Here is a 23,771-nt window from a genome sequence, read left to right as displayed (position 1 = left end):
TATTGTTGACATGTAGGTAATTAAATGAGTAATTTTTTAATCAACAGGTAGAGCTCAAATGTACATAAAGACGTGTTCCTTTAAATATAGTTAGTGATTTTATATTTGAGACAGAGAGAGAGGTGTGTATAGTAGATATTGTATGTACTAATAACTATAAAAATTGAAGTTGCTAGTTAAACGAGTTTTCTTCCATGCTGTATAAATATAATACAATCAAATCCTATATGTCAGACAGTCTTCTGACAGTTCTTAACACTGATCATCTACAGCCTCACACATATCTTTTAAGACCACTTAAAAATGTGTACATTATTAATTTCAGGAAAATTTAAGTTTTTGAATTGTTGTAAGTACCATCCTAAGTGATAGTGTGAAGATTCTGACTTGTAACTACTACCTAAGGTAGGCCTATATAATCAAATAGTTGTGTTCATTAAAAAGAAAAGTAGGAAATATGTCTTTCAAAGTTAAAACAACAACCTTTAATAAGAATGATAAGAAAAGTAAGTAATCAGAAAATTGTTTAATATATTTGAATACATAAAGTAAATGTTATAATAACACTAATGCCATAAATAAATGCTTCCTCCCCATGTGCTAGCAGCTATCATTGAAGATAAAACTGGATGGCATGCCACGTCTGTGATTACATCCTGTTTCAGATTTAGCTGACGAATGCTCCTTCCACTGTGCTCATCGTAGCAATAGACACCCCCTGATGAGCTCCCACTGTATAGAATTTTACCACTAGGACTTATGTCAAACCCAATTCTGTATCCTTGAATCTGAGAATAACAATAAAGGAAAAACAGGTTGAGCATTATATTTTGTTAAGCAAATAGAAGTCACACACTGTCACCTAGCATGCTTGGATAGTTTATAGTTAATTACTTCACAAATATATGATCACAAATATATAATTAACTCATTATGTCTCGCTAATTACCTTGTGGCCTTCAAAGCGTTTTGATTTATCCAATTTATATGGTGAGGTTGTGGAGAAGATGGCTACATAGCCACCCTGTGTTTGTGCTAAGAAATGTGTGTTGTCTGGATGGAGTTTTAATCTGGTGCAAGTGTATCTCTCCTGTAATTTATTAATTTTGATTATAAAATCAGTTAATAAATCTCAACAAAATTTAATTGTGCATTTTTCTGTCATGACAACAAATTTTGAAATGTAAAAAGTGTAAATATATTCCTTTTTGTGGACTAACTTCAAATATAATGCTTACATATTTGCATAGTTAAACAAAATTATTATCTAGATTAAATGGTTTAAAGACAAGCCTAACTATATAAAAAAACAACAGTGATATTGAAACTAATGAGGAAAAGTTAATTCTTGATTAATTGGCTTTCCTGGCTGATTCAGGCAACCTTTTACAGACTCTAATGACACTAGGAAAAAAATATAACTTATATGGAACAAAATAATATATTACAGCTACCTGGAATATTTGGTTTGACAACACAACTCCAGATCTGACATCCCAAGCCATTATACTACGATCTGCTGAGTCTCTAGATACCACATCACCACATGAGATGATTTCTTGACCATTTGATATAAATAGTACATCCTGAATCTAAGGTATTAGATAAATAAAACAAATCATTTATTCAATTTTTAGTGAAGTTTAATGATTTAAATTTCTACATGTCTAATTATATTGAGACTAAACATGAGTTTGTTTGTGTCGGTAGCCTCACAAGGTCATTGTTGATTCTTGTTTTTAGATTGTCCATTTTGTAATTTTACTTCCAGTAACCCAGAGCTAAGGCCCAGTATGGCCTGATATCTATTTATTCTGTTTATTAGATTAATACTATTAGTTTGGCTTAGCAAATCTATTTCGTGTGAATTCAGTTTTGTTATTGAAACATATAATTATTCTATTTGGGTTTTTGTTAATAAAATATTTGTAATTTAACAAGTAGATATTTCTTATGTGCTTTCTCCATTATGGAGAATGTTGTGTTAAACTTGGGGCAAGGAATCCATTAATATCTAATTAAAATTTATCATCACAAATGGAAATATACTATAAATAAAGCATAACAACAAAAAAGGCAACAGTAATCATTAATTAAAGCAAGTTTGAAAAAACAGAACCTGATAAAACTTTCTTACTTGCCCAATGTTATCTTTAAAATTGAAATGTTTCGTTGGTGCTTGAGGAGTTCTCACATCCCACATGCACATCATGTTATCTGTGCCAGTCACAAAAATATTGCCATTTGATGGGTGTAAACAGGCTGATGTGACAAAATCAACATGTTCACACAGGGCTGTGCACTGCCCTAAAATATTTCAGTTGAAAAATCACAAGCATATGAATATATTTACACAAGTTTAAAAGACAATCAAACTTATGCTACTTTTCAGTTAAAAAAAAACAACAACATTATTATTGGTTTGGGGGATCAGAATATATAAAGCCCTATTTCTGTATGTATTGTTGCATACCTGTCTCAACATCTGTGATCTGTGCTGTTCTGTCATAGCTGCAAGAGAGAATTTTCAACCCATTCATGCACCAGTCTACATGTGTTACTGCCTTCTTGTGACAAGTTATAAGAGTAGCTTCTGATTCAGTACTGGACCAAACATTCCATACTCTAATAACAGCATCCATACCTAATTTTTTAAATCAAATTTGAAAATTACATCTGATTTCGAAAATTTTACATTTATGATTATAATCTAGTGATTTAAATTACATTTCCTTAAAATAAATCTCAGCTAACTATTGCACATTGTCTATGATGTCTCATTATAGACAAGGTTAAACTTTTAGTTCTACTCAAAAGAAAATCTAGCTCTTATAAAGACAGTTGTTTACCTCCTAAGTGGAAAAGATATTCCCATTCACACAAAAGAGAGAAGTAAAGCTAACGTGTTTTATCTTTAAGGGCTAATGCCAAAAAGCATGCAGTGAAAGAAATTATTATGAGGGCCTTTCTATTAGAGAATGAAAGAAATAAAAGTTTCATTCAAAATAAACAACATGAATCAACTTTTTCAATTAGGTGAAGCATGAAGATAAAGGTATGAGACTGAGTATGACAAAAAATGTTGGCCGCAAAGTAACTTTTTACACTAAATTTCAAATTGAGACTATTAATTTTTTTTTTAATCTGAACATTTTGTTTAAAGAACATTTGAAAAATCATAAGGTAAAAAAAAAATCCTCTTTTAATATTATTTGGATGATGAGTAATGTAGGACATAAAAATTACAAGGAAATTCGTATATTTGCCTTATGCCTTTTACAAACATCAAAAGAATATAAGTGATACAGAATTATTCATACAAATAAACTATATCTGAACTGTATCTAACCATTGCACACTAGTTAACAGTTAACAATTTCATGTTTCTGTTCAGACTCACAGATGAGTAAATTCACAATCCTTTTGATTAAGCATTGACAATAATAGATTGGCTCTTCTGTTTTAGTTACTCAAACTAATATTTCACAGAGTACAAGAGAAACATAATAAGTTGATTCATTTTTATTGAAAAAAACTAACTCTGTCATTTCATTTGTTATGCTCACATACTCTGGTCTAACTTTCCATTACAAAAATGGAAGTGTGTGGTTGCCTAAAGGATTGGAATGAAAAAAAAAAATTTTTTTTAAATAGTTAAAAATGGCAAGAGAATACAGTTTTGACCATATTAAAAAAGTATAAATTGGCAGTGCTGTTAATGTAAAAAAATTATTGACAGTTAAATTTGTTTTACAAGCAAAAGATGTTACCTGCTGTTGCTAAAAGATGACTGTAACAGGAAATATTCCAAGCCAGCCTATTCACTACTCCATCATGGGCAATCCAAGATTTCTCCAATCGAGTAGAACACTTGTTACATATCTTTGTATTCAAATAAGGGGAAACTTTGCTATGAACATAATACATCTTTTTTTTAACAAATGTTGATTTATTGTCATTATCTGTAGAGTGAAAAACAGGCTGATCTTGCCTGACAAAGGCTGACTTTAAAGTGACCATAGCAATTTTTTTTTTGCTAGGATAATCATCAGCGTTTGAAAAAGGCCAACCATATGATCTTTTATGTGAAGGAATTTGCAGAGAGTTATTATACTTTGGTGTGCAGTTGAGTGAAAATCTAGAACTATTATTAGTTTCAGTATTATTGTATGCAGAAGCTGATGATTCACCCCTATCATTATCTTGAACACTATCTAGTGTTACATCCTTCCAGAAATCTCCATCAGGAATTTCTATTGCACCATATTTTGAGTCTATTATATGTGCACACATTTGGGTTTCAGAGCCATTTAACTTTGTCCTGCCTGTAGTCGACAGTGCTTTAAATCCAAAAAAATCAGATTCATTCTCAACTGGAATTTCAGCTGTTGACAAAAATGACAGAGTCTCATTCTTAATAGATTTACAATGATTTGACTGCAAATCTTGTTCTGTTGTTTGGTTAGTTTCATTACTGTCATTATCACTTTCATAATATTTTAGGTTTTCCATAGTAAAAATGAAACTGCTCTTGGTTGTAATTGGTTTGATGATTATCTGTTAAGAAGAAAGAAGTTAATATAACTGAATATATTTGTTGAGATATAAAAAAAAAAAAAAAAAAGATTGTTTGCATTATACTTTCATCAACACAGTATTAAGAAAAAAAAAATCAATTTTAAAGTTAGTATGGAAAATTAAGAACCAAGTTTAGATGTGGTCAGTGGTATACAATGAGATTACCATCAACATATATAAAGTACCCTTGAGAGTAAAGTAGACCAATACAATTTTAATCCTAACCCTAACAGTCTATCTTCTGTAACCTCATATCTACACAACCATTTATGTTGTTACTGTAGCTTTAAATATAAAATAAAATATTCTCATTTAAAAACACTTCAGCACAGAAAAATAAAAAGTAAAGTAAATAATAGCCTATATAAAACACTAAATTATAATTTACAAATACACAAAAATAACTTAATAAAATACTCAGACACAAAAGATAAAGGAACATTTCTTATTCCATATGCTAGGATAAATGTGTACAAGAGCTCCTTCCCTAGCGCCATTAGAGCATAGAATGAGTTGCCTGAATAAGACAGCAAAACCAATGACTTAGCAAAGTTTAAGTCACTGATTAACATTTCAAAGGTGAGGCTGCATTCATTACAAGGGTGATTTTTTTTTTTTAGTTAATTTTTTACCTGGGATTTGGGATATTCTGGGTCTACAATATTGTATAGTACATATAGATCAGGGGTTCTCAACCTGGGGGGTCGATTGACGATTTGCCAGGGGTCGCATAAGACCATAAAAAAAAAAAAAAGGATTGTTATTGTCTACTCTTCTATTGCTGTGTGTGTGTGCGGGGGGGAGGGGGGGGTCGCAGCACAGTTGGGGATGGTAAAAAGGGGTCGCAGAGCCTAAAAGGTTGAGAATTGCTGATATAGAAAGTAGGACTCAGTAAATAGATCATAAATTTGAAGGCATTACTGATTACTTAAACTCACCATAAGACTGAAGACATTTAAAAAAAAAATAATTCTGAGATGAAGTAGATTTAGAATCTTGATCTAGTCTAATCTTCAAATACAAAACCTAATAAAATACTCAGAAAGACCTAAAGGCACATTTCTTGTTCCATTTGCTAGGACACATTTTTTGTGCTATTAGAGTATGAAATGTGCTTCCTGACTCAGCCAGGAAAACAAGTGACTTGGCAGTGTTTAAGTCATTCAACTCATTGATTCACACGCATGACTAGATTGACTTAGGACATGCGCAGGACATAATCACCTTTTTTTTCTTTTGAAGTAACATCTGTATTTTGTAAGAAGATAAGATCTTTAAAGTTAATTATCATTTATTAAATGTCATACATTAAAGTGATACTCATACTCATTAGGACGTTTTGACGCCGCCGTTTTGGCGACAGGACGTTTTGGCGCGAAATACATTAAGTATGTTTATTGTATTATTTCTTTTAAAAGAATTATTCATATCTATGTTTTGCATGAGTGTTTGTGTTAAGACATATTTTGTACTAAATGTAAATGTGTGTTTGTGTTTCATATCATTTTCTTTAATAAACATTTTGGCTTGTGTATTTGTGTTTATTAAGAAAGTGTGCCTCTTAATAAATATTTCAAAAAAGTTTTATAAGATATTACTTTAAAATTAAAAAAAAAAAAAAAAAAAAAAATGAAACGATGATAGACTAAAAATTGATGCAATTATTTGTTTACATTAACATTGGTTTACTTAATGACTGTATGGTATCTCCAGCTATACATACCAAACACTCGCTAATAAATAAATAGGCTGAATGGTGTTAGAATTCATACTATACATACAATATTATGGTAGAGTGAAATAAACATTGTTATAAAAGCTATGTGCTTATTAAATTATTGTCAAATGATATCTCGCGCCAAAACGGCTCACGCCAAAACGTCACGTACCGTCATCATATTCATAAAAATTATCAAATGCATCATTATACATAATTTGCTTTTTGCACATGATGAAGCAATTAAAAAGCTGTGTTCATTAAAACCATTAGCCAATTAGCTCTTTCTAGATTCTAGTTAAAAAAATGTTTGTGACTTTTGTCTTTAGTACTGAGTACTGTTTTGTCTTTTCACATTTTTATTTAGTTGAACTTGATGATGAGCCTGAGCAGCTTGGAACTTTTATTTAGTTTTAGATCTACTTTTCTTGGTTACTTCATAAATCATTACTTTTACTTCAATACTTGAAGTTCATTTATAATATATAGTAGATTCTTATATAAGGCACACCGTATTCGGGAACTAGGTCACATTTTTAAAAAATTTTTTTTATTTGGTGACGGATTAACTTACAAAAAAACTGAAAGCAGATTCTTATTCTGCAACTAAAGGACTATAAAAATAGCTGTGTTTCTTTGAATTACTACTCAAAGTCAAGATTTTATTTTAAAATAAATTAGGTCACCTCATGCTCCTATACTAAACGCAGTTTTTGTGCTTTCTCCTTTAGCGCACATTGAGCACTGTTAAGAAACACCACTATGTTATTGCTAATAAATTATATCTGTGTTAATAAAAAATTATTTAGATTGTATTAAAAGAAGTAGATTCACTTCTGCAATATGTATTTATAGTACCGGTATATTGCCTCTCTCTATATATATAGCCTACATATATCGTTTATAGTTTATTTATTTATATATGCCTACCTATATAATCTATGTGTAGAAACAGACAGACATAAATCTATATAAATTATAGATCTATAAATTAATTATCATAATTTAATAAACATGATATTTTCAACTAGGCTACATGTATTCTCTCTCTCTCTCTTTCTTTTAATTCCCATCCAAGGAACCTCTTCTTTTCATAATTTGGATGTTCGTTTTGTTACACCTTAACATCCCCTCCCTCCCTTAGATGCTTATAATTCTTTTCATGACTCTCTCCCCCTTCCCTCCACTGCCTGTTTGATAGTTTGTGACACTACACGCTTAGTGTATACCTCTCCTCACCGCCAGCTCATCTGGCGTGATCACCTGCTGTGGGCATGGTCTCTGGCTTCAAATTAGCAGCCCACACTTTTTCTTTCATTCATAAATTATATATTCTAGATATCTCGATCTAGGTCACGTTTATTCATTGATTTATTAATCCCAATAATATTTCTTATTACGATTTTGCCTTGTGCACTATAGGAGAATGTGTTAAATTTCATTATTATCGTTGAAACACCTTCTTTTTTAATTTTATTTAACAGCTAACAGTATGAATGTGATTGAAATGTCTTTCTTAAGATGTTTGGAAGCTTATTTTGATATATCCATCAGCCTACGATCAAACAGGCTAATAATATAGCCTTCATCCCTTATATGGGTATGAATTGCTGGGGGAGGTTAAAACAATAGCTTTACATACTTGGTTACCGAGAATCTAAAAAACTGCCATCTGCTTTGGAAAAGCGGAACAAAAATACAGGAACTTAACTAAAATTGGACATGCGGTGTCCCGAAACGTCGTTTTTAGCTCCAAACATAAAACAAATGAATTATAAACAGAAAAAGGGACGTGTTTCTTAATGGAGAATTTGATCAGCTGTGCCTTATATAAGAAGCTACTATAGATCTAGATTATTCTAGATCTATCTAGAGTAGAATTAGTCATTTAGTAATTAGATCTACTATCTAGATCAAGAATTCTGAATTCAATGAATGTGTTATTGTGACAATAATTTTATTAATTTTAAATAATAAAGTAAAAGTAGTAAACGTGACACTGACTACGCTAAAACTTAAAACTATTCAAAGTCACTTAAATTGTGACAGGCCAACTACTAACTTATATATAACTCAAATAACTGTTAATGTTATTATTAAACTTAAATTTAAAACTAGTCTTAAGTCTACACACTAACTAACACAACACTGTGACTGTGTCTTAACTTAATAATGAAATTACCTAGTGTAACCTAGAGTACTAGATCTAGATCTAGATCTATCTTCTCTACTTAGACTTAACGGTAAGACTTAATATTATTATTAATATTATTGCGATATAGTTGGCTAAAAAAAAGTCATGATCTATGATTCTATCTAGACCTAGATCTATAGATCTGGTGAAATAGATGATTTATTTAGGAGTTTAGGTCGGTAATCTTTCGTCTCGATATAGAATACTCAGAATAGACCTAGAATCTAGAATAAAATTACTTTTGTCTTTTAAATTTACTATTATCATTTACTATGACTAGCATATTACCTACATTCTATATAGTAGCTTCTTATATTAGGCACAGCTCATCGCATTCTCCTTTAAGAAACACGTCGCTTTTTTTGTTTATAATTAATTTGTTTTTATGTTTGGAGCTAAAAACGATGTTTCGGGACAGTGCATGTCCAATTTTAGATAAGTTCCTGTATTTTTGTTCCGCTTTTCCAAAGCAGATGGCAGTTTTTTAGATTCTCGGTAACCAAGTATGTAAAGCTATTGTTTAAACCTCCCCCGGCAATTCATACCCATATAAGGGATGAAGACTATATTATGAGCCTGTTTGATCGTAGGCTGGTGGATCTATCAAAATAAGCTTTCAAACATCTTTAGAAAGACATTCCAATCACATTCATACTGTTAGCTGTTAAATAAAATTTAAAAAGGAGGTGTTTCAATGAATAATGATGAATTAAACACATTCTCCTATAGTGCACAAGGCAAAATCGTAATAAGAAATATTATTGGGATTAATAAATCTATGATTTTTTTCAATAAATAAATGTGACCTAGATCGAGAAATCTAGAATATATAATTTATGAATGAAAGAAAAAGTGCGGGCTGCTAATTTGAAGCCAGAGACCATGCCCACTGCAGGTGATCACGCCAGGCGAGCGCTGGTGGTGAGGAGAGGTATACACTAAGCGTGTAGTGTCACAACCTATCATACAGGCAATGGAGGGAAGGGGGAGAGAGTCATGAAAAGAATTATAAGCATCTATGGGAGGGAGGGGATGTAACAAAACGAACATCCAAATTATGAAAAGAAGAGGGTCCTTGGATGTGAATTAAAAGAAAGAGACAGAGAATACATGTAGCCTAGTCTAAAATATCATGTTTGTTGAATTATAATAATTAATTTATAGATCTATAATTATATAGTTTATTTCTGTTTCTACACATAGATTATATAGGTAGGCATATATATATATATATATATCTAGAGAGAGAGAGAGAGAGGCAATATACTATAAATACATATTGCAGAAGTGAATCTACTTCTTTTAATACAATCTAAATAATTTTTAATTAACACAGATATAATTTATTAGCAATAACATAGTGGTGTTTCTTAACGGTGCTCGATGTGTGCTGAAGGAGAAAGCACAAAAACTGCGTTTATTATAGGAGCATGAAGTGACCTGATTTATTTTAAAATAAAATCTTGACTATGAGTGGTAATTCAAAGAAACACAGCTATTTTTATAGTCCTTTAGTTGCAGAATAAGAATCTGCTTTCAGCTTTTTTGTAAGTTAAACCGTCACCAAATAAAAAAATAAAATAAAAATTTGACCTAGTTCCCGAATACGGTGTGCCTAATATAAGAATCTACTATATATATAGATAAGAAATTCCAGGAAATTAGTCTAGTTCATTTCTAAGAATGAGCAAAAAAAAAAAAAATGAAATAATTTAAAAAATATAATAAAAATCCAGATCTAGAAAACTAGTCTTCTTATTATATTATAATTATTTTTGCTCGGAAAAGCTATATAAAGAATCTAGGCCAGTGGATTAAAAAATGCATGCCTTTTTAAAAAATTTTTTAAAAACCTTTTTTTCATTTGAAGTGAAGTTTTCTCTTAGTTTTTTTTTTTTTTTTTTTTTTTGTAACACTTTGTCAACAACGTGATAGAAATCAAAGCAAGATTGAGAAAGAGAGAGAGAGAGAACAAAAAATATGTGTTTGTATTTGTGAATAAACCGGAGGCAGAAATTGTGGAAATGGGACAAAATAAATCTTTCCACTAACAGGGCTTACATTACATTGGATCCACGATTCTGCTACTAACTACCACTACTTAGTTGTTGGTCTAAACTGAAGAATATCTAGAAGTCGTATTGATTTCTGTTATCGCACTCCCCTCACAGGTTTTTTTTTTTTTTTTTTTACGTTTTAATTTATGATCACATTGGTTTCTTGACTTTTTTTCCGATAAAGGATTACATTTTAAAGCGGGAAAATAAGTTCTTGTTTTCCCAAGAAATGACGGAAGCCCAATGCATTTTCTTAGGAGCTGTCTGTCTTCGCATTCCGATATAAAAGACAAAACAAGAGAAAATTATATTCATTATTTATATATACCGGGACTAAAATTGTCACATCTGAATTCACTTGAGTGGATCCCTTGTATTTTTGTTCTCAAGTAAGAAGTTATCTAAGATTAATAGAATTAAGTGTATTTTAATTTAATTGTAGATCTGTGTTACATTCATGATTCATACAATGACGTTACAGGGTATCATAGGCATTACTGTGCCATTACGTCATACTCATGTCCAGGGGCGAACTGGGTGCTAAAATCGGCCCAGTCATTTCTAAGTGTTAGATTAAATTAGCATTACACTGTAAAGTCTAAAAGATTTATTTTTAAACGCGACGCTCAGAGGGCCCCTTTTACAAGAGGATATGATAAAACGTTTAACAATTTAATACGTTCTATAGTACGTGGCATTCATGATGTCCTTTAGGTGGTCTTACTGGCCCACCGGGCATTTGCCCGAATGCCCATATAACCAGTCCGCCCCTGCTCATGTCTGCCATTGTTTTGTTTTCATGATATATATATATATATATATATATATATATATATATTGCTTTTTTTTTGTAAAAACAAATAGGTGCCAGTACTCAGTGATTGATTGCCTAACTTTTAACTATTACTAATAAATTACTAATATACGTTAAAATACAAGAAAAGTAATATATTTTTTTCCTCACATTCAAATAGGTGCCGGTACGCTGAACAGGTGCGTACCGTCACAAAAAGCCCTGTAAATATATATTACGATAACGTCGGCCTATCACTCTAGTGAAGTTAAATATTGACAAGTCTTTTACTAAGCTGTTTTTTTTTAAATGTTGGACTAATATTTATTGCTAAGTGCAATGATAAGCTCTATGCTGCATTTGTAGGATATTGGGGCAGATTTACATTCTGCTGAGAGATAGGCTACTAGATCGATTTGTATTGCTCTTTTTAAAAGTTTGAAAAGTGTTAGTCTAGATCAGTGAAACAGATCAGTAGGCTTATATAAAAACTATTTAATGAATTTAATTATATTTTTTTTTTGTTTTGTTTTTTTGTTTAGGATTTAAGACATTTGTAATCTGCGTCTCTCTATCAACATAAATACAAAATGACTGATTCTCACGAAGTTCAGGATACTGTGACACCATGGGTAGTCCAAGCTGGCAAAGCTAGCGGTATCGACTATGAGAAATTAATAGGTAAGTAATATATACAAAGGGCTTATAGTGACCGAATGGCAAGGATGCGAATTACACAATGAAAAAAAAACGGTTTTCATATAACGCACTCAAAGTGCAGAAATTCGCGAAAAAAGCGCGAGCTTTGTTTGAAACCTTGATTTTATATTTATTTATTTCTCCAAAATGGCCGCAGTATATCTTTTGACATCTATTTATAAATAATAAATACTGTTACTTATTTATCTTCTTTTTGCTTACTGTACTTGTAAAAAACACAAATGAAATTAATGCAAAGAACATGACAACTTCAATTACACTTTCCGATTACATTATTTAGTAAAAATATTATAGATTTTTCAGTGTACACAAGCAGCGTACAATATCTGCACTTACTTCGCTTATTCACTTCAATGCACTTCATTGCGCTTCTCTGCACGTCAATGCACTTCGCTGCATTTCAATGCACTTCAACGAATTTAGCTGCACTTTAAATGCACCTTTCAGCACATCAGAGCACTTAGCTGCACTTTAAATGCACCTTTCTGCACATCAGAGCACTTTGCTGCACTTCAATACACTTCTCTGCACGTCAATGCACTTCGCTGAACTGCAATGCACTAGGCTTCTTTGAATTTTGCTGCATTTCAATGCACCTCTCTGTAATTCGATGCATTCAATGTACGTTCTGCAATTCAATGCACTTTTTTGCACTTAACTTTTCTCATCTGTATCGAGCCGTATTCTGCTCTTCTCAACTGTTCCGAGTCGTACTCATCAATTCTACCGACTCTCAAATGTTCCGAGTCGTAGGCCTACTCATCAACTCTACCGACTCTCAACTGTACCGAGCCGTACTCATCAACTCTACCGACTCTCAACTGTACCGAGCCGTACTCATCAACTCTACCGACTCTCAACTGCACCGAGCCGTACTTATAAACTCTACCGACTCTCAACTGTACCGAGCCGTGCTCATCAACTCTACCGTCTCTCAACTGCATCGAGCCGTATACTCTGTTACTCTACCGACTCTCAACTGTACCGAGCCGTACATGCCACTTCAAGTGTAACGAAGAGGCTACTGCAAGACTACTGCAACGACTGTGCTTGCACATATTCCCTCTCTAGTTTATGACAAGGTCCAAACAAGCTTCTAGCTAGAACATGCCGGAATCTTACAGTCTCTGTCGCGTTTCTATTTACAATGATCACATGACCAACTCGAACTATATATAAAACGTATACATTCCAGAGAAAACACGCTGACCTGTCAGCCCCCGGGTTTACGTGATGACCTCTACCTGCAGCTAGTTCATATTGAACAATACAAACCATAGTTTAATTAAAAACATTAACAACAATAACAACAACAAAAATAAATAAATCCACTAGCCATTGTAGACAATTTATACATATAAAAGCAATTTGATACTTCTCCCCCTCCCCCCCCCCCAAAAAAAAAAAAAAGCTGCATGTTTGTGTATACAAAATTATAAAAACGAAATGAAATGTATTCAGGAGTGTTTATTTTTCTCTTGAGTTTTTGTTGTGGGTGGAGATAAGGGATAGTAGAATTGACTATGAGAGGCCAAATAATGCGGACAAAAAATTTGTATAGGGGGAGGAGTTATGTGTGTGTGTGGAGGGGGGGGGGGTAGGCAAAACAAAAAAACCGATGTAATGCATGTCAACTATTTCAACACAGCGAAGCACCGAGTATCAGGAGTTGGGTATAGGGGGAGGAGTTATGTGTGTGTGGCCAAGAGTATGTATGGAGAAGTGTTGAAAAAACTTGGCTCTAATTGGGCCAACAGTTGTCGCTTCACTTTTTGGCAGGTAACAAGGAAAATGCTCGAATAAAAAAAATGGCTTCCAGATATCTTGGAATTTTTAAACAAGAGTATATTGTAATGTATTAAGGAATAAAACAACGGGTGTAGCCGGAGGGTAATGCTAGTTCTTTAAATTACAATTGTAACGGTGGGTAATGATATAATTATTTAACTTCGTTTTGTTGTTTTGTAGATCAGTTTGGCAGCTTCAAAATTGACCCACAACTCATCGAAAGGTTTGAAAAAGTAACAGGGAAAAAAGCGCACCACTTTCTCAGGCGTGGGATTTTTTTCTCTCATAGGTGACTGGATATACATATTTGTTAAATCTTATAATTTATCTTAATTAAAAATAGTTTTTGATACAATAGGCTTAAATACTAAACACTTGCTTTTAAAAAACAAATCAGACAATTGATTTTACGATCTCATTTGAAGTTACATGTATCTTTTTTTGTAATGTAGAGAAATGAACCATATTCTGGACCTCTATGAACAGAAGAAACCTTTCTACTTATACACTGGCAGAGGACCCTCCTCAGAGGCTATGCATATGGGACATCTTGTACCATTTATCTTTACTAAGTAGGTCAGCAAAATATAGGCTACATATTTTCAGCTTCAAGACAGCTGATGGCTGTTTATCTGACAAACAGAATGTCTAGCGTTGTTGAAGATGTACTTTATAGAACATTACAGTTAAAAGCGTACTGAGTTCTTGACATTTGCTGAGGAGGTTTAATGTTAACAATTTTCCACAAAACAAGAAAACTTTCTATATACTAATCGTAGTAGTTTAGATGTCATTGGATAATTTCTGATAAATAATAAGATGGACATTGTCTATATCGTGAAATACACATTTTTAAATGTTCATGATCTACTGACTGATCATAACACTGGTGTACTTGTAGGCTGTGAATGAGTGAGCCATTATGCTGGATTATAGAGTTCACTCCCTTCTCTTCCCGATTAGCGCCCGGGTTCATTGAATAGGTTATAGATCTGTAGCATTTTGAAGAGCATTCACTATTCTATTTTAAATCTCATTTATATTTCTTTGCGAACTACGACTTTATGAGACTTTAATACCTGGGCAGATCTCATTATTATTTAGTTAATGACTTTAAAAATATTTACGCATAGGAGTATAGAACTACATGTAAGAACTTTTTAAATTCTTTTAAGACATCAACAAATTTTTTAATGTGATAAGATGTATCATTTTGTACCAATGAAGACAGCTCACTGTTAAATATATATATTTAGGTGGCTACAGGACACATTCGATGTGCCGCTGGTGATCCAAGTGACTGATGATGAAAAGTTTCTCTTTAGAGATTTCACGCTACAAGAGATGGAGAGGATAACATATGAGAATGTAAAAGATATCATTTCTCTGGGCTTTGACGTGGACAAGACATTCATCTTCACAGACTTCACGTACATGGGGTAAAGTGTCACTTTGTTCAGGCCAATAGAATCTGAAGTGTGTTGCTTCTCTCCCTTCCAAAACACTGTGTTCTGGTCAAAATAATCTAAAGTGTTGCTTCTCTCCCTTCCAAAATACTTTGTTCAGGCCAATAGAATCTGATGTGTTGCTTCTCTCCCTTACAAAATAATTTGTTCAGGCCAATAGAATCTGATGTTTTGCTTCTCTCCCTTACAAAATAATTTGTTCAGGCCAATAGAATCTGATGTTTTGCTTCTCTCCCTTACAAAATACTTTGCTAGCGAAGTCACATGTTTAAATAAAAAAAAGGGCATACCGTACATAAAATATTTCCAGATATAATCTAAATAATGTCAATTAAAAAAAAAACACTACCTCCCAAAGACTTACAATTTCATATCAAGCAATATTGTAATATTTCAAATCCTGGAATTTTTATTTTTGGGATCTTAAGGACGCCTCAGAATACACCCAGACAGTTGGTCATTGTAATGGCCACATGACGCCATTGTTAACCGTAGGCCACAGAAACAGATGATCGCAAGGTCTGAAAGGGAACTTTACTTTAATATTGTAATAACATGATATGGTATTTAAGTGGTACAACGTCAGAAAAAAGTAATTGGTTCAAATCCTTGTAGTTATGTGGCTTTTTAGCCTACTTATGATGAAAAGATTTTCAGAGTAACAAAGAGGTCAAATCAACATAAGAAGATATAGTTGGTCAACGTTTAGAGCCTTAATAGTTCTATTCGCTTACCCCTTGGATGTAAAAGAACCCAACATATGATGACTGCTGGGATAAGAGTTGTCCATATTTTTGATTCCATTCAGTCATAAAAAGACTTGATTATTTTGCTAATTACATAAAAGGCGCTTGCTGTGTCATCTCTCAGGGTGCACGCGAAGTCTTGAATTAGATTTTTCAGTAGTTTAATATACACTCTACACATTTTTAAAATGTCTAGCATGATTAATTTTACACAACGTAACTCATAATACAATTGAAAGTGATGTACTTATAAAAACCCATCAACAATAAAAGACAATTGAAAGTGATGTACTTATAAAAACCCATCAACAATAAAAGACAATTGAAAGTGATGTACTTATAAAAACCCATCAACAATAAAAGACAATTGAAAGTGATGTAGCCTACTTATAAAAACCCATCAACAATAAAAGACAATTGAAAGTGATGCACTTATAAAAACCCATCAACAATAAAAGACAATTGAAAGTGATGTAGCCTACTTATAAAAACCCATCAACAATAAAAGACAATTGAAAGTGATGCACTTATAAAAACCCATCAACAATAAAAGACAATTGAAAGTGATGTAGCCTACTTATAAAAACCCATCAACAATAAAAGACAATTGAAAGTGATGCACTTATAAAAACCCATCAACAATAAAAGACAATTGAAAGTGATGTAGCCTACTTATAAAAACCCATCAACAATAAAAGACAATTGAAAGTGATGCACTTATAAAAACCCATCAACAATAAAAGACAATTGAAAGTGATGCACTTATAAAAACCCATCAACAATAAAAGACAATTGAAAGTGATGTAGCCTACTTATAAAAACCCATCAACAATAAAAGACAATTGAAAGTGATGCACTTATAAAAACCCATCAACAATAAAAGACAATTGAAAGTGATGCACTTATAAAAACCCATCAACAATAAAAGACAATTGAAAGTGATGTAGCCTACTTATAAAAACCCATCAACAATAAAAGACAATTGAAAGTGATGCACTTATAAAAACCCATCAACAATAAAAGACAATTGAAAGTGATGCACTTATAAAAACCCATCAACAATAAAAGACAATTGAAAGTGATGTAGCCTACTTATAAAAACCCATCAACAATAAAAGACAATTGAAAGTGATGCACTTATAAAAACCCATCAACAATAAAAGACAATTGAAAGTGATGCACTTATAAAAACCCATCAACAATAAAAGACAATTGAAAGTGATGTAGCCTACTTATAAAAACCCATCAACAATAAAAGACAATTGAAAGTGATGCACTTATAAAAACCCATCAACAATAAAAGACAATTGAAAGTGATGCACTTATAAAAACCCATCAACAATAAAAGACAATTGAAAGTGATGCACTTATAAAAACCCATCAACAATAAAAGACTTTAAAAAAAAAAGACACAACTAAGTTTTGATCACTATGATTTAAATTCTTTAAAAACAAGAATGCATCTCTTGCACTCGATAATTCTAATTTATCGGTCGATACTCAAGAGTAGGCCTATCTTAATTCTATTTTACTCAATGTTATCTAGGACTAAGTTGGTTCAGACTTCAAATGTTGTTTTTTTTTAATTTATTTATCTCAGACCCTTTTTGGGCAAAACTAGTTCAGACTTTAACTTGACGTCCGAAATTTCTCACAAACTGCTTTGTTTTCAGGCAATGCTCAGACTTCTACAAGCTTATTGTTCAGATTCAGAAACATGTCACATTTAATCAGATCAAAGGTATTTTTGGCATGACCGAAAGCGACAACATTGGACAAATCGCCTTCCCAGCCGTTCAAGCTGCACCTAGTTTTAGCTCGGCTTTCCCACACATCTTCGGGGAGAAATCCAACTTGCCCTGTTTGATCCCATGTGCAATAGATCAGGTAAAGATCTTTATGCATAAATTGTAAAACAACAAAACAACCAAGTTCATTGACTGATTGGTGTTGATACACGGTCGTAAGGTTGTAGCCCTTGTGGCTGAACACGAATAAGACTTGAGCAAACTTCTAAAAGAAAAATAACCTTTTTATTAATAGTATAGGCCCTATACACAGCTTTTAAATTGAGTGTAGATCTATGTAAAAAGTAGAAACACAAGTGAAATAATACTTTAAACCAAATGCGTCTTTCTGTCATTCGCCTCCAGCTTTTTCTCTACTTCAACTTTCACACTATATACCTTCGACTACATCAGAATCTAATCAGCCCATACGACCTAACTATCCACCTAGTTTTACTCATGGTTACATCAGAAACACACACACACACACACAAACACTCCATGGAATGCGAGATAGACTATTTAAAATGGGCTACGACAGCGTTGCGTTTAAAAAAAAAATCTTTTATTAGTAGGCTAATTCACCCAGCCTAATAAAGGATGAAGGAATGACTTGGCTTGGTGCCTTGCGATTTCTTACATTCTGAGCTGCAGAAATGTATTTTGCGACATCTCTAGAGCACACTTCATCACAATAAACATATAGAGCAGGTCTAATAAATGAAGTAGGATGAATTGACTTCAAGATGTAGACAAGGGGCAACCCTGAACTGAAGTATGAGACTTCGAGACACATGCAGCACACAAACGTCTGTAATTGAACGAAGTGCTAACGCCGTAGTTTCGTATAAATCATCGGCACTAAATTTAATCTCTTTCCAAAATAGTTACTCTGTCGGTTTATGAAATTCTGCACAATTGGAGCTTTTCAAACATGAATGCCAATCAATGAATAGCTAGCTTTTTTGTGTAGGCCCATTGGATATAGGCTACAAAATAAAGGAAGTGCTGATTAGCTTTTTTTTTTTTAAGCTCTTTAATTATTTGTGTGCATTTTGTAGTAGCCTACTGCAGAATTCAATTTTCTAAGCTCTTCCTTTTGTATTTTTTATCTAGTTGGCAACAGTGAATTCGATTTAGTGTCGTTGACATTACTATTTTAACGATATCTGGACACATAGCGAAAGAACCACTGTTTATATAAATGAAAGATTAAACTTAGTACAACATAATTCACAGTGGGAGTGGATTTTACTGATATCTAGCATATATGAGAAAACTAGATCGCGTTCGCTGTCCCATTGTCAGCAAATCCCCCAATGTTGAGCAGATAAAAAGAAACCATAGGCCTATATTTCTCAGAAGAATATATATATATATATATATATGGGTTGCCTGAGCCAACCAGGAAAACCAATGACTTGGCAGAATTTAAGTCATTGGTTAACATGCATGACTAGATGCATGACGTGTAGGACATAATCATCTTTTTTGAAGTAAAGTCTTTATTTTATAAGATAAGAAAAAAAGAAACATGAACAGATCTTTGTATTTTTGTGCTAATCATATTTTAGAAAAAAATCTTTTCAATATATTATAGACCTTAGGAGGGAAAGGTCAGTACTGACCTGCTATGAGCGGTATAAAAGGCTGGATGAATACCTCCCAGCTAGAAAACTAGTGGATGGTTGGAGATGCAGAAGACGTATCCAGATGCAGTCTTTTATGCATCATGCCACTAGACTATCTGATGAAGCTGGCCTCTCCACCAACCGACAATACATTCAACGCTTTCATCCCCTTCCCCCTTGGTGTCGCCCAACAACCCCAGACATACGCTTGAAATTAGTAGACCCTAATGCCACTAAGCAAAGCTGTTCATCTAACGACCTTCAAATCCTAGCTCTGGAGACCATTAATACCTTCAAGCCCAGTGCTATTTTTGCATACACTGATGGGTCGGCATCAATAGATTCTGGAAGAGCAGGCTATGGAGCCTACATCGACTTTCTTGGCTATTACACAGTCAAAATCTTTGGACCATGTGGTAGTGTTTGCAGTTTTGATGTGGAGACCATGGCAGTCTGTGAAGCCTTAAAAGTCATTGACTCTCAACTCGGCGAGGGACATTTGAGGGCAACACAGATTGTTGTGGTCACTGACTCAAAATCTGTACTACATGCTTTGCAAAGCCCCGGACCATGGCCCCCCAATATCAACACTGTCATCATGGCTTCACATAACATCAAACAACGCTATGGCACCCCTGTAATAATGCAGTGGGTACCGAGTCACATAGGTGTGACTGGCAACACAATCGCAGACTCTTTGGCCCACCAGGGAGGGCAAATTCCACCCACTGATCAGGCTGTAAGCTTTCATCAAGCCCTGACTATAATACAAAAAACAGAAATGGAAAAGTGGTTTGAGTGCTGGGACAAGTCCCAAAAAGCCCGTGGAGTCTGGGAGCGCATGAGGTGCCCTGACCGCACTTCCCTGTGGTGGAGGCTGTCCAGGCCTGAGCAAGCTATTATAGCACAGTGCAGGACAGGCCACTGTCCTGTTGGCTCATATTTCTCGTGGCTATGGCCAAATTTTGATTCACAGTGCCCCCGCTGCGGGGAAGAAGAGGAAACCGTGCCTCATATTCTGTTTGACTGCCCCAGACTTGCTGATCTCCGTCTCGATAGGTCTGGGAAACCCAAATTCTCGACCTGTATGGCGACATTTATACACTACGCAAGACAGCAGGGTTTCTGTCCAGGGCGTTTGCAAGAGAGGATTTGAGCCTCTCAAGCCCTTACTCTAATGGAGTTTGATGATGATGATTATGATGATAGACTGAAAATGGATAAAATGTGTATTTTACTTTTCAATATTTCATGGTCGAGCTGTAAATTTTTTTTTGTTTTGTTACTCCATATTTAGGATCCCTACTTCAGAATGACAAGAGATGTGGCGCCAAAACTGAAACTGCATAAACCAGCTCTCTTACATTCTATATTTTTTCCTGCACTGCAAGGAGCCACTTCAAAAATGTCAGCAAGTGATCCCAACTCATCCATCTTTCTTTCAGATACATCGGATAGAATTGCTGAAAAAGTAAATATCAAAATACATTATTTCGTTGGAACAATAATAAATAAAAAACTACCTTGCACAAAGTACTGGCCTTTTAAATTAAAATTCATTTATATATTTTTTCTGCAGCTAAGATAAAACATTAAATTATAATTATTGTAGCTACTTCATGCAGATCAATATTTACTCTTCAGTATAAATAAAGTTTAATTCTAAATGTAATTATATATTAATAATTCTTATAAAAATGTGTTTGACTTTAAAACAGTTAACATTCATGCTTATAATTCTTCCTAGATAACCAAGTATGCTTTTTCTGGTGGACGGGAAACAGAAAGAGAGCACAGAGAAAAGGGCGGTAATTGTGACATTGATGTATCTTACCAGTATTTGAAATTCTTCATGGACGATGATGAGAAACTAGAACAAATAAGACAGGTTTGTGATTTAAAACATTAAACTAAAATGAAACTTACAAATAAAATGATTTCCTTGGATTTTAAATTGTAAAATCTTGCAATAGAGCTGTGACATTGCATGCCTTTTTTTTAAAATTAGATTTCTGTAGTACCAGTATGCAATAATATCTTAAGCATGCTCAGTACATTCTGTTTTAAATAGCATTCATGTTGCATAAGGAGCACAGTACACTCCCATTTAGGGTAAAAATGGTAAAAACCTTTATAAGGTTGGTAAAAAAAAGTCCTTTGACTTTGCCCTCCTCCTTTTACTAGAGAAACATTTTTTTTAAATGATTTCTTTAGTATGCAATAATATTTTTAGCATGCAAAGTACATTCTCACATACATTCTTGGAAATTCTTTGAGCTAGTTGCACATAAAACATAGCAAAAGAGTACCAAATGCCCCCATTTAAGGTACAAACATTATAAGGTTGGTGAAAATATCTGTGCAGCACAATCTGTAAATATATATAAATGCAATTTTAGTTTTTAAGTCCACTCGGCTGAAACCTTTAGACAATGTTAAAACTTTTACCATGATATTATCACCCTGACTGTACTGACATGAATAGTTGATTCAATTTATATAATTTTTGTTGCAATACTCTGATGCACGCATATTTACACTGGTTTACTGTATGTTTGCAGGATTACACAAGTGGCAAGCTTCTTACATCTGGCATAAAAAAAGAGCTTATAGTTGTATTGCAGAAAATAGTTGGCGACATCCAGGAGAGAAGAAAAACTGTAACAGACACAATGGCACAGAATTTTATGACACCAAGGAAATTAAAATTTACTTACTAAAGTGTTTGTAAATTTTTGTTTCCTATTTCATACACAGATTTAACCTACTTTAGAACCACATTTTGATTGTAATCATTTACTAATCATGCATTTAATAATTTCAATCCATACTAAGATTTTTTAAAATAATAATAAAAAAAATGGTTATACACAATAAATGTGTATCTACATTTTATTTGACAATCTATTAGAACCATTTTTTTTAAATTTCTTTTAAGTATGTAGCCTACCATAAATTCATTATTAACAATGATAAGGGCTAAAATAAATTTTGTAACTTACATTTTAAAAAAATCTCCAAAATTGTATTTGAATCTCAACTTGTGATAATTTATTGCTCATTATTAAAAAACCTATTTCTCAACTCTTGAATGATTGAAGATATGAGATTTAATTATGTATATTATCTAATTTATTAAATTATTTTTCAACCTTTGATTAAGACACATATTTGTATGTTCATCATTTAAAAAATTAAAATTATGTTAATGTTATTTGCTTTGAATGTAACCTATTTTGTAACTTAGATCTAAAAACGTCAACTTGTTTTATTTTGCTCTTTTGATATATTGCCTCAATTATACTAGCTATAACTTTTTTATTTGCTTAATAAAACACTAAATGTGGATAAATATGTAGATTTTCAAAGCTTAATTTTTTTATTGAGACATAATCATTAAATAAATAATGGACCGTTGCTTTCAGATGGCTCTGTATACAGTCTATTTAATGTTACCGGGTACTGAAAATAAAATTCAAAATATTATTCATTCAAATAGTTTGCGTTGATTTTCAGAGAATATATTGCTACCCTTAATGAGATAATAGGATTTATTTAAAGTTATGTGGGGAACTTCATATGGTGATTTTCGAAAATATAAAATATTCTTTAAAAGTGATGTTCAAAATACAAGCTGTGGGCCATTCCTGGTCCTTGAGATATGACGCTATCATAAGCCTTAAACTTCTGCACACAATATATAGAATATTGGTTCCATTGGACTCAATGATTTTTGTGGTGATGGGGTGCTTTATACATGTTGGAAATTTAAATGTCTCCTACAGGCAGTAAAAGGTTATAGGGATCACTGTAGCCTACTATAGCAAAAAAAATCTTATTTATGTTCTGAAACAAATAAAATCTTATTTATGTTCTGAAACATTAATTAATACAAACATCTTAGTAAATTAAATATTTTTTAACATAAATATTAACAATAAAATCAAACTTTTGCACAATAAACTAATGGTCTAGTTTTGTATGCTTAAAAATGTCAAACATTACACAAAATCATTAAAAATAATAATAATAATAAAAAAAAAACAATGGCGAAAAAGTAAATTAAAAGAATTAAAGATTATGATTCAATGACTTAATTTTTTAAGAAATTAGCTTAGAAAAAAATTATATAAGGCATTGAAATAGCTCAAACATCACGTCAGTCTATGGGGAAAAAAAATATTTATACAAATGTGTGCTAGCATATGGAATAATAATTAAGTTGTTCCTTTATCTTTGTGTCTGAATATTAACTTAATATTTTATTGAAGTATGTTCTTATATTTGCTTTATG

At 32.7% G+C, this 23,771-nt stretch overlaps 2 protein-coding genes across 4 annotated transcripts; one reads left to right on the top strand and one right to left on the bottom strand.

Annotated features, from left to right (window-relative positions):
* Positions 1-511: 511 nt before the first annotated feature.
* Positions 512-8,755, bottom strand: LOC106069577 (WD repeat-containing protein 25-like). Of its 3 annotated transcripts, XM_056024220.1 has the most exons (8): positions 8,478-8,755; positions 5,517-5,826; positions 3,771-4,557; positions 2,474-2,644; positions 2,138-2,307; positions 1,455-1,592; positions 950-1,090; positions 512-788 (listed from the first exon to the last, which is right to left on the bottom strand). In XM_056024220.1, exons 2-8 carry the CDS (start codon positions 5,517-5,519, stop codon positions 567-569), a joined length of 1,632 nt encoding a protein of 543 aa, XP_055880195.1. In that variant the 5' UTR covers positions 5,520-5,826; positions 8,478-8,755; the 3' UTR covers positions 512-566. The 3 variants fall into 3 exon arrangements, with proteins under 3 accessions (XP_055880195.1, XP_055880196.1, XP_055880197.1); XM_056024221.1 differs by lacking the exon at positions 5,517-5,826; XM_056024222.1 differs by lacking the exon at positions 5,517-5,826 and having other exon boundaries at positions 8,618-8,698.
* A 2,024-nt stretch (positions 8,756-10,779) lies between these two features.
* LOC106069580 (tryptophan--tRNA ligase, cytoplasmic-like) lies at positions 10,780-22,967 on the top strand. The gene is made up of 9 exons (XM_013229280.2): positions 10,780-10,935; positions 11,882-12,020; positions 14,028-14,136; positions 14,300-14,419; positions 15,104-15,286; positions 17,733-17,946; positions 20,775-20,948; positions 21,225-21,365; positions 22,039-22,967. The coding sequence occupies exons 2-9, from the start codon at positions 11,930-11,932 to the stop codon at positions 22,195-22,197; spliced, it is 1,191 nt and encodes a 396-aa protein (XP_013084734.1). The 5' UTR covers positions 10,780-10,935; positions 11,882-11,929; the 3' UTR covers positions 22,198-22,967.
* The last annotated feature ends 804 nt before the right edge of the window (positions 22,968-23,771 follow it).

The sequence above is a fragment of the Biomphalaria glabrata genome, chromosome 3 (assembly GCF_947242115.1).
Source record: "Biomphalaria glabrata chromosome 3, xgBioGlab47.1, whole genome shotgun sequence".
Lineage (NCBI taxonomy): Eukaryota > Metazoa > Mollusca > Gastropoda > Planorbidae > Biomphalaria > Biomphalaria glabrata.
The sequence above is the reverse complement of the archived record's forward strand: the minus strand, read 5'-3'. Positions and strand labels throughout refer to the sequence as shown.

Bases quoted from the DNA above. Each gene is read 5' to 3' on its own strand.
- LOC106069577 (XM_056024220.1), bottom strand. The intron at 2,645-3,770 runs GTAACATCTTTT...TTAAAAAATTAG, and splicing joins TCATCTTTTAGCAACAGCAG to GTATGGATGCTGTTATTAGA. The intron at 1,091-1,454 runs GTAGCTGTAATA...AATAAATTACAG, and splicing joins TGTCAAACCAAATATTCCAG to GAGAGATACACTTGCACCAG.
- LOC106069580 (XM_013229280.2), top strand. From the start codon at position 11,930: ATGACTGATTCTCACGAAGTTCAGGATACTGTGACACCATGGGTAGTC. The intron at 14,137-14,299 runs GTGACTGGATAT...TTTGTAATGTAG, and splicing joins GGGATTTTTTTCTCTCATAG to AGAAATGAACCATATTCTGG. The intron at 21,366-22,038 runs GTTTGTGATTTA...GTATGTTTGCAG, and splicing joins AACTAGAACAAATAAGACAG to GATTACACAAGTGGCAAGCT.